At 39.2% G+C, this 12021-nt stretch overlaps 1 protein-coding gene across 1 annotated transcript in view; it reads left to right on the plus strand.

Annotated features, from left to right (window-relative positions):
- The window catches only part of ADAMTS20 (ADAM metallopeptidase with thrombospondin type 1 motif 20), a 411884-nt gene that overhangs the window by 387527 nt on the left and 12336 nt on the right, over positions 1-12021 (plus strand). The window contains exons 30-32 of the mRNA XM_075855030.1: positions 9432-9605; positions 9843-10013; positions 10584-10784. Coding sequence (XP_075711145.1) covers positions 9432-9605; positions 9843-10013; positions 10584-10784 — 546 coding nt within the window. The remainder of the gene's footprint in view (positions 1-9431; positions 9606-9842; positions 10014-10583; positions 10785-12021) is intronic.

The following is a 12021-nucleotide window of genomic DNA, read 5'->3' on the forward strand; positions in this document are numbered from 1 at the left end:
ATGCACACACATTTTTAGAAATGATACTAAATGTGAAAAATTGGAAGGCAACTTATCATGTCTGTTTACAAATGCCAGAAGTACGGATGTGAGGGAATAAAGGCAAAAAAACGGGTGTCTTCCATGCGCTATTGATCGAGGTAGTCAACCATACCATCCAATTTATGTAAAGTCGGAAATAAGTCCGTGGTAAAAAGAATTTATTGAATATAACACTTCGAAATAAATTCGTTTTGTTAAATTATAATTTCACTAATTTCATTTAGACCTTCAGGTTTTAAGGTCTTCAGTTTATAGATCCAATAGATTTCCCTCTTGCATAGTGCATCATATCTGTCCACTCGGTTTACATTTATATGTTCAATAGGTGTAATATTGAAACACTTGAAGTCACTATTATGAGATAGAGTACAGTGTTTAGAGATACTGTGGAGGAGAAATTTTTGCTTACAATTGGAAAGGTGTTTGTTTAGTCGGCAATGTAAGGGTTGAGTGGTTCTTCCTACATATTGAAGACCGCAAATACAATCCATGAGATAGATAACATAGCTTGATAGGCAGTTTAGCTGTATTTCAATTTGATATATCTTTTTTGTTTGATTTGATATAAAGGTATCTGAAATATGTATGCTAGAACAGCATAAGCATCTTTTTTTCTTGCATTGAAAACTTCCCTTTATATATAGACACGGGATCAGAGTACTTTGTTGCAACTTCTTTTGTTTTCCATCAAAATCAATACGGCTCGGTGCCAGAAAATTCTTCATAGTTTTTGCTCTTTTAAAGGTTATTTTTGGTTTTATTGGCAGGCTATTTTTTAAAAACGGGTCGGTATGTAAAATGTGCCAATGTTTATTCATGATATCTTTTATATTTCTGTGTGCTGCATTATATTTTGTTATGAAATTGAGGGAAAAGGAGTTCGTTTGTTTTTTCTCCTTTGCTTTTTTTGTGTCTGTCTTATCCCCTATTTCATTGTCATTCAATGATATGTTTTTAGGAGGTAAGCAATCCTCTTGACTTAGAGTTACTGTTTTTTTATATGCATCCCTAAGTAGTGTCTGTGGGTAATTCTTTTCTTTGAATCTTTTTTGTAATATACGACTCTGATCGTTAAAATCTTTATCCAATGTACAGTTCTTTCGAATTCTTTTGTATTGACTATACGGAATGTTTTTTAACCACTTATGGTAATGGCTACTCTTATAATCTAGATAGCTATTACTATCCACTTTTTTAAAATGTGTACGGGTGATGATTTTGTTTGTAGTTTTTACAACCGTAAGATCCAGAAAATCAATTTCAGTTGATTGAATATTAAAAGTGAAATTTATCCCCCAAATGTTGTTATTTAGAGATTGACAAAATTTTGTCGCTGTCGTAACATCACCTTCCCAGATTAGGAACAGATCATCTATGTATCTTCTGAATAATAAAATATTTGAGGTTGCCCATGAATGTTGCCAGATATGTTCTTCCTCAAACATTCCCATAAAAATGTTTGCATAGCTAGGAGCTACCCGTGTCCCCATAGCTGTGCCTTTTACAAAATATTACAGATTATCATGCAGAAGCTTTGAAAATACCGACCCGTTTTTAAAAAATAGCCTGCCAATAAAACCAAAAATAACCTTTAAAAGAGCAAAAACTATGAAGAATTTTCTGGCACCGAGCCGTATTGATTTTGATGGAAAACAAAAGAAGTTGCAACAAAGTACTCTGATCCCGTGTCTATATATAAAGGGAAGTTTTCAATGCAAGAAAAAAAGATGCTTATGCTGTTCTAGCATACATATTTCAGATACCTTTATATCAAATCAAACAAAAAAGATATATCAAATTGAAATACAGCTAAACTGCCTATCAAGCTATGTTATCTATCTCATGGATTGTATTTGCGGTCTTCAATATGTAGGAAGAACCACTCAACCCTTACATTGCCGACTAAACAAACACCGTTCCAATTGTAAGCAAAAATTTCTCCTGCACAGTATCTCTAAACACTGTACTCTATCTCATAATAGTGACTTCAAGTGTTTCAATATTACACCTATTGAACATATAAATGTAAACCGAGTGGACAGATATGATGCACTATGCAAGAGGGAAATCTATTGGATCTATAAACTGAAAACCTTAAAACCTGAAGGTCTAAATGAAATTAGTGAGATTATAATTTAACAAAACGAATTTATTTCGAAGTGTTATATTCAATAAATTCTTTTTACCACGGACTTATTTCCGACTTTACATAAATTGGATGGTATGGTTGACTACCTCGATCAATAGCGCATGGAAGACACCCGTTTTTTTGCCTTTATTCCCTCATTTCCATATTGAGACTTCACAATCTAAGTTCTCAAATCGGGTCCTATGCTGCAAAATTGATCCTGACACCTGCATTGTGAAGCTGCCCACATCGTGGAGGCTATCGTTTTTTGGATTCTGCTACACTGGATGTTATGCTCCCAGCATAACCGCACCAGGTGAGCCAATTTCAGCTTTTGTTCACACGCTGCAATTCACAGTGTCATGCACTATTGTGCGCTTTGTGTTTTTTCTATCTTCTTCTAGAAGTACGGATGTAGCCAACTTTAATTGACTCTGATAACTTGCTGCAGCGTGATATCACACAACAAAAGCCATTGAAAAGTCATTGAAAAAGTCAAGATAAGAGATCTAGCTATTGTTTATTTAATGCGTTAAAAGTCAAGGTAAAGACGGCTACATCTGTATAGCCAACAAAATGGGGGAGCTGGAGGCCTTGGTACTGGAGGAAAATATAGATATAGTTGGTGTTGCTGAAACATGGCTAGACTCTTCGCACAACTGGTTTAACACTGTTTCGGTGTGAAAGAGACATTAGAGGGTGAAGATTGTGAGGAGGTTGAAACCTTGTGGGTGGAATTACAAAGGGAGGTAAGCACTGAAAAAAATATTTTTTGTATAATCTATAGACCCCCCCCCCCAACATAACTGAGGAGATAAAAGGTCAGCTATATAAACAAATGTAGCGGGCAGCACAGGCGGGTACTGTAGTGATAATGGGAGATTTTAATTACCCAGATATTGAATCTGTTTTTACTACAAAGGGGAGAAACTTCCTCAACTTATTGCAGGATCATTTTATGTACCAGTTTGTGGAAGACCCGACAAGATGTGATGCTCTGTTGGATCTGGCAATTTCTAACAATGCAAAGGTTGTTGGGAATGTCCATGTTCTTAAGCTCTGTCTGTAAAACAGAAGAAAGAGTAGCTGATGAAGGCGGTGCCAGTGCTGTTAATACATCAATTAATGTATTTAATTAGCTGACTGTGGATATGGTCCAAGCTAAGTTAAATTAAATAAATGTGAATAAGACTTTGGGACCAGATGGATTATACCCAAGAGTTCTTAACCCCTTAAGGACCTCGCCTGTTTTGGCCTTGAGGACACAGCCATTTTTTTAAATCTGAAATGTGTCACTTTATGTGGTAATAACTTTGGAATGCTTTTATGTATCCAAGCGATTCTGAGATTGTTTTCTCGTGACACATTGTACTTTATGTTAGGGGTAAAATTTGGTTGATACATTTAGTGTTTATTTGTCAAAAACACCAAAATTCTGAGAAAATTTTTCTAAATTTAAATGTATTTGGTTGTAATACAGATAGTAATACCACACAAAATAGTTACTAGATAACATTTACCATATATAACCAAGATAGAGAAAAGAGTCATGCAACCATAACTATTTATGCCAATAAAAATATTAATTTTATTGAAATACATTAAAAGATATTTCACATGATAAAATAAGTGATGTATCACCAAAAGGAACCAATAGACATACTGAATTATAGTAAAAATCTACAATGACACTTGAATAAGGAGCTATTATATAATAGAACAACAGAAGCAAAGGCTTAGTGGATTTTGGGGCCTCCTTTTTACACCCCTCAAGGAATTCATTGGGGGGTATAAGGAGCATTTTTACCCCACAGATTTTTTACTGAATTTAGTGGAATTAGGCAGTGAAAATTAAAATCGAATTCTTTTTCCAATAAACCGTAGAAATTGTTAATTTTTACAAGGAATAAAGGAGAGAAAGCACACCAATATTTGAAAAGCAATTACTCCCAATTATGGAAACACCCCATATGTGGTAATAAACTGCTGTCTTGACACACGGCAGAGCTCAGAAGGGAAGGAGCACCATTTGGCTTTTGGAGTTCAAATTTTGCTGGATTGGTTTTTGGGTGCCATGTCGCATTTGCAAAGCCCCTGAGGGACCAAAACAGTGTAAACCCCCCAAAAGTGACCCCATTTTGGAAACTACACCCCTCAAGGAAATTATCTAGGGGTATAGTGAGCATTTTGACCTACTGTTTTTTTGCTGAATTTATTGGAATTAGGCAGTGACAATGAAAATCTACATTTTTTCCCACTAAAATGTTACATTTTTTCATAATGATTAAATTGTAAAGCAATTTCTCCTGAGTACGGCAATTCCCTATATGTGGTCATAAACGGCTGTTTGTACATACCGCAGGGCTCAGAATGGCAGGAGTGCTACTTGGCATGCAGAGTTTGCCTGATTGTTTTTTGGACGCCAGGTCGCATTTGCAGAGCCTCTGAGATACCAGTACAGTAGAAACCCATGAGAAGTGACTCCATTTTGGAAACTACACCCCTCAGGGCATTCTTCTAGGGGTGTAGTGAGCATTTTGACCCCACAGGTGTTTTAAAGATTTTATTAGAATTAGGGCTTATTTACACGAGCGTGTTATACGTCCGTGCAACACGTGTGATTTTCACGCACGTCGCACAGACCTATATTAGTCTATGGGGCCGTGCAGACAGGTGCGTGATTTTTACGCAGCGTGAGTCCGCTGCGAAAAACTCACGACATCTTCTATATTTGTGCGCCGTTCGCTCATCACGCACCCATTGAAGTCAATGGGTGCATGAAAACCACGCATGTCACACGGAAGCACTTCCGTGGGACAAGCGTGATTCGCGCAACAGCACTGAAAAGGATGAATGAAAACAGAAAAGCACCACATGCTTTTCTGTTTACAAACATCCAAACGGAGTGTCATAATGATGGCGGCTGCGCGATAATCACGCAGCCGCACATCCTATCTGATGACACACGGAGCTGTTAAGTGCCTTTTGCTCACGCAAAACGCCGCGTTTTTTGCGTGCGCAAAACGCACACGCTCGTGTAAACCCGGCCTTAGGCAGTGAAAATGAAAAAGTTAATTTTTTCCAAAAATATGTAGCTCCCAGTTTTTTTTATTTTCACAAAGGGTTATAGGAGAAAAATGTGTTACTCCCAAGTACGGCAATACCCCATGTGTGGCCCTAAACTGCTGTTTGGGTACATGGCAGAGCTCAAAATGGAAGGAACGCCATTTGACTTTTAGAGCGCAGATTATTTTGGATTGGTGTTCGGGTACCATGTCACATTTGCAGAGCTCACTTAATACCAGAGTACAGTGGAAAACCCTAAGTAACCCCATTTTGGAAACTACACCCCTCAAATCATTTATCATTTGCCTGGACATATGACAGGGCTTAGGAGTGAAAGAGGCCTACTATGGTGATTTTTGAAGCATTGGTCGATAATGGCAAGGCTCTGGTGTCAAATAGTAAAACAAACCCCCAAGTAGTGACCCCACATTATAATTTTTTTATTATTAGAAATGAACGCTCAGTGGATGGTGCAAAGTGAAAATTGCAATTTTCCACTGCCATTTTAGTGCACAATATGTTGTTCCCAGTTCGTTCCACTGAAGACAAATACCTCATAAACTGAGGGATAGGCTGTAGTCTTTATTGGTGCTATTTTGGGTACATGCGACTATTTGATCACTTTTTATTCTGTTTTGGGTGCGGTGGTGACCAAAAAAACAGCGATTCTGGAATTGTTTTTTATTTAGTTACGGTGTTCACCGTGCGGGCAAAATAACGTGATAATTTTTATAGTTCGGGTCGTTATGGACGCGGCGATACCAAATATGTGTACTTTTTTAAATTTTTTCAGTTTTTTCCTATAATAAAAGACTCATTATTGGGAAAAAAGCATTTTTTTTACACCATTTTTATGAAGCCGTGATCACTATTCTAATACACTGCACTACCTACATAGTGCAGTGTATTAGAGCTGCCAGCTATTCACTGACAGCAAGCCTATTAGGCTTTGTCTCCGGGCAGGGCCTAATAGGCTTCCATACTAGGCAGACCATGAGACCATTGTTAGGCCTCTGGTTGCCATAGCAACCATCGGCACCCCGGGGGTGCTGATCATTGCCCTAGCAACCATCAGGTGCAATCTAACCACCTAGATGCAGTGATCACTTTTGATGGCTTCATCTAAGGGGTTAATCGGCAGGATCGGAGGCTAGCTCATGTTCTGGCCATTGCAGCAGGGTTTCAGCTGTGACAAACAGCTGAAACCCGCGACTGAATGCGCAGGCTCAGCTTCTGAGCCTGCACCATCTTGTTGGACCTGATAGGATGCCTTTTAGGCACTTGGTGGGTCCTAAAAGGCTTCCGTATTTGGCAGACCAGGAGGCCATTGTTAGGCCTCCGGTTGCCATGGCAACCATTGGCATCCCTGCCACTACGTCGCAGGTGTGCCGACAGTCTATAAACCACCTAGATACAGCGATCGCTTTTGATCGCTGCATCTAAGGGGTTAATCGCCTGGATGGGAAGTTATCTCCGGTCCTGGCCGTTACAGCGGCCTGTCAGCTGTAATATAAAGCCGATACCCGGCGGTGATGGTGGCGGCTCAGCTTCTGAACCAGCTCCATCACCATTACGTACACTTACGCGGGGGAGCAGTAACACACTAGCGTCCACGACGTTACTGTATGTGATTTTGCGGGAAGGGTTTAAAGAACGAAATTCAGTTATTTCAGTCTCCCTGTTCATAATATTTAGAGATTCTCTAGTGACTGGTATAGTGCCAAGGGACTGGCCCAGGGCACATTTTCAAAAAGAGCTCTAGGTCTTCCCCAGGTAATTATAGACCAGTAAGCTTAATGGTAAAACTTTCATGGGAAAAATATTTGTGGGTCTATTGAGGGACTATATACAGGAGTATGTGACAGAAAATAGTATTATAAGTGACAGCCAGAATGGATTTACAAACGACAGAAGTTGTCAAACCAACCTGATTTGTTTTTATGAAGCAGGGGTGCTGATCATTGCCCTAGCAACCATCGGGTGCAATCTAACCACCTAGATGCAACGATCGCTTTTGATGGCTTCATCTAAGGGGTTAATCTGCTGGATCGGAGGCTAGCTCAGGTTCTGGCCATTACAGCAGAGTGTCAGCTGTGACAAACAGCTGACACCCGCGACTGAATGCGCAGGCTCAGCTTCTGAGCCTGCACCATCTTGTTGGACCTGATAGGATGCCTTTTAGGCACTTGGTGGGTCCTAAAAGGCTTCCGTATTTGGCAGACCAGGAGGCCATTGTTAGGCCTCCGGTTGCCATGGCAACCATTGGCATCCCTGCCACTACGTCGCAGGTGTGCCGACAGTCTAGAAACCACCTAGATACGGCGATCGCTTTTGATCGCTGCATCTAAGGGGTTAATCGCCTGGATGGGAGACTATCTCTGGTCCTGGCCGTTACAGCGGCCTGTCAGCTGTAATATAAAGCCGACACGCGGTGGTGATGGTGGCGGCTCAGCTTCTGAACCAGCTCCATCACCATTACGTACACTTACGCGGGGGAGCAGTAACACACTAGCGTCCATGACGTTACTGGTGATTTTGCGGGAAGGGTTTAAAGAACGAAATTCAGTTATTTCAGTCTCCCTGTTCATAATATTTAGAGATTCTCTAGTGACTGGTATAGTGCCAAGGGACTGGCCCAGGGCACATTTTCAAAAAGAGCGCTAGGTCTTCCACAGGTAATTATAGACCAGTAAGCTTAATGGTAAAACTTTCATGGGAAAAATATTTGTGGGTCTATTGAGGGACTATATACAGGAGTATGTGACAGAAAATAGTATTATAAGTGACAGCCAGAATGGATTTACAAACGACAGAAGTTGTCAAACCAACCTGATTTGTTTTTATGAAGTGGGGAGTAGAAGCCTAGACAGAGGGGCCGCTGTGGATATAGTGTTTTTGGTCTTTGCAAAGGCATTTGACACTGTCCCTAAAAGGTAAATTAAGGTCTATAGGTAAAGAAAGTATAGATTGTAATTGGATTAAAAATTGTCTCAAGGACCGTATCCAGAGAGTTGTGGTTAATGATTCCTACTCTGAATGGTCCCCGGTTATAAGTGGTGTACCCCAGGGTTCCTTGCTGGGACCACTATTATTCAACTTATTTATTAATGATATAGAGGATGGAATTGATAGCACTATTTCTATTTTTGCAGATGAGCCCAAGCTATGTTCAGCCTATGGAAGATGTTCATAAATTACATGCCGACTTGGACACACTAAGTGTTTGGGCTTCCACTTGGCAAATGCAGTTCAATGTAGATAACTGTAGAGTTATACATCTGAGTACTAATAATATGCATGCACCATATGTCCTAAGGGGAGCTATACTGGGAGAGTCACTTTTTGAGAAGGGCATGGGTGTACTTGTAAATCATAAACTAAATAACAGCATGCAGTGTCAATCAGCTGCTTCTAAGACCTGCACGATACTGTCATGTATTAAAAGAGGCATGGACTTAATATTACTACTTTACAAAGCATTAGTGCGTCCTCATCTAGAATATTCCGTTTAGTTCTGGACATCAGTTCTCAGAAAGAATACCCTTTAGTTGGAAAAGAAACAAAGAAGAGCAACTAAACTAATAAAGGGCATGGAAAATCTTAGACTGAGGGGGGACTTACTTAACTTCTATAAGTATATAAATGGCCCGTACAAAAACTATAGTGAAAAGCTGTTCCATATAAAATCCCCTCAAAAGACAAGGGGGCACTCCCTCCGTCTGGAGATAAAAAGGTTCAATCTGCGGAGGCGATAAGCCTTCTTTACTGTGAGAACTGTGAATCTATGGAATATCCTATTTCAGGAGTTGGCCACAGCAGGAATCGTAAATGGCTTCAAAAAATGCTTTAAATAATTTCTTAGAAAAAAAAAATATCAGCTCCTAGAGTACGTCAATGTGTAGATTTTTTTTGTATGTTTACCCACAGCCCTTCCCATTCCTTGGTTGAACTTTTTAACTGTGCTAACTATGTAATGTTCAGGGTCTAGAAATTCAAGGATGGATTCAAGAGGAAGCAATGATAAAAGTCTTCTGAAAGTAAAACGTGATTTGCTTCAAAAAATATCACCCTATATTCCAGCCACCACCATTAGTGCTATTTTACTGTATAGAGATTACTCACACAGTTGTTTTAGGCTATAGCATAATATTTATTTCATTAAATTATATTCATATGAATTTCTTGTTATCTTTAGTGTTCTGCAACCTGTGGAGTAGGAATCCAGTATAGACAGGTGTACTGTAAAGTAAAAGGACAAGGCCGAGTTGATGCAACATTTTGCAGTCCTGCTAATCGGCCAGACAGTCAGAAACCTTGCACTTCACCTGATTGCATCCAGTTCTTGTGGATGGCAGATGAATGGCCAGCTGTGAGTATTGATACTGATTCATGAAATCTATCCTTATTATTTTTAATTACATTATTAATGATAGGACCATAGTTTATGGTTTTCACTTCTTCAAAAGGTGTTTGTAAATATATCAAATATTTTTGCTGTACGCACATATTCTTCCCATAAGTACTGAGAATGTTACTACGTAAATACTGTGTTTAAGAAATCTGTTTTGTATAAACCCTGTGATTATAATAACACTGTATTCTTAAGTGTTCCACAGATTGTAATCAAGAAGAAATTAGGAGGAAAATAAAATGTATGGATATTCGAGGCAGATCTGTGAATGAGTCTTATTGTGAGTCAGCTGCTAAGCCACCTGCCACTAAGAAGTGCATAAATACTGCATGCAAGCATATAGTTGTGACTGAAGATTCCTCTCAGGTATTGTCTTACATCCAATAAACAACTTGCAGGCGGTTGCCTAGTCTTTCTATAGTTAGCCAGAGTAGGCGACAGGACAGATAACTTATGTTCGTGGGTACCTTTTGATTGCCCACTAATTCTGCAGTTCATCATGACACTGATAATATCCACATTTATGTTGTGTATAACATTTTTGTTGTGTTTATGTCTATTGTATGCTTTACTATGCTAGATTTACCATGAAACTGAAATATTAATAGAGAAGCACGGCAGATATTTGGAATGAAATCAAATAACTGGGTTGCAGCTAAATTTCTTGTACAGTATGTACTATGTGGGTGTGCTGAACAAGGATTCAAATAGTCAATACTTCTTTCAAGCTTTTACTGGGTCCAGCCACGAAAGGAAAGAATCAGCAGATTTGTCCTTTCACAATTTTTATAATATTATCTTCAACTAATGTTTATTGTAAATTTAGGCATTGCTTTCTTTATTATAATTTATATTTCCGGTAGCAGGAGTAGGAATATTGATAAACAAATAACAAATTTACATAAAAATAACACATTGCATTTCTTTATTTTGTAGTGTCCTAGGAGCTGTTGGTTTGGCTACAAACCAAGACTATCGAGTTGCAGAAAAGTGCTTTCAAGGCATAATCAGTATGTAGGTGGCTTTAGAACTGCCAGCTACAAAAGCTGTCCTGTACGGCAATATTCATATGATTGGAAATGCAACGGACGAAGTTGTGTCCAAATCCTCGTTTGGAAAGTTGGAGAATGGAGCAAGGTTTGATATAATATTTATATTTATATTTATATTTAAAAGAATGTATGTCTGTGAAAGTAAATGTAGAAATTTTGATATATTTGGAACGTCAGAATCACATGATACCAAGCATAGTTTAGTAGACTTACATCTGTAATTTTCAAATGATTGATATTATCATTTGTAACATGAAAATATCAGCCTTAAAGGGTATGTAAACCTTTGCACTAAATTAATTTTTAATAAAACAATGTATTATGGGATTTTAAGCAAGTTCTAAATAATTTTTTATTAAAACTTTTTTTGCATATTGAGACGCAGTTACTATTTATCCTGTATACATAGAAGCTGTATCTTGCTGCCTGAACCGAATCTGTCAGGTCAGCGGGACTCACGGCACGGGAGAAATCTGTACGTAGGATCCAGCTGTTATCGATCACATCTAAGTTAAACTTAGATGTGATCGATAACAGCTGGATCAAGCGTGTCAGAGACACGCAGGACCAGCTTTCTGCCGAGCCGTCAGTCCTGCTGACCTGACAGATTCTACTTTGACGGAAAGATACATAGAGGCTGTATCACAATACGTAAAAACATATTTTGACTAAAAAAAAACAGTTCAAAACTTGCTTAAAATCCCATAATACATTGTATTATTAAAAAAACTGTGCAAAAAAAGGTTTACATATCCTTTAAAGGGGTTGTCCGGGACATTTAAAAGACAGGTTTCAGGCAGTGGATGTGATAAACTAACAAGTTAAGTAATACTCACCTGATTAATTCCCCACTTCTTCAACGCCACCACTCCGGTAGTCTCCGCTTGTCTGTTTACTTTTGCAAGAAGTGATAACATCCCATTCTAGCTGTTACATTGGGATCGTGGACCCACTGGGCCGTACCGCCTTGGCGGTATGTCAGCTGGCCAACAGGGCGCAGGTCACAGTCTATAGTTCGTATAGTGTACCTGTTACAGCTCGGACAGTAGCAAGGCAAACTCGGCTGGGACTAGGCAGCAGGCAGACGTCAGGCGTGGAGTAGCAGGACAGGCGTGGAATACAGCACAGCACGACTACAGCTCAGCACGGCACATGATATAGCACGGGATACAGGATACAGGTACGGGAAACACTGGGAACTGGAAGACACTAGGAGACCATTTGCATAGACAAACTTAGTGTATGACAACAACACTCAGGCATGGGAGGAAGGGGCTGGGCCCTTCTTACAGTCCAGGGTGCTCATGGGCTAATTAAACATA

The sequence above is a fragment of the Rhinoderma darwinii genome, chromosome 3 (assembly GCF_050947455.1).
Source record: "Rhinoderma darwinii isolate aRhiDar2 chromosome 3, aRhiDar2.hap1, whole genome shotgun sequence".
NCBI lineage: Eukaryota > Metazoa > Chordata > Amphibia > Anura > Rhinodermatidae > Rhinoderma > Rhinoderma darwinii.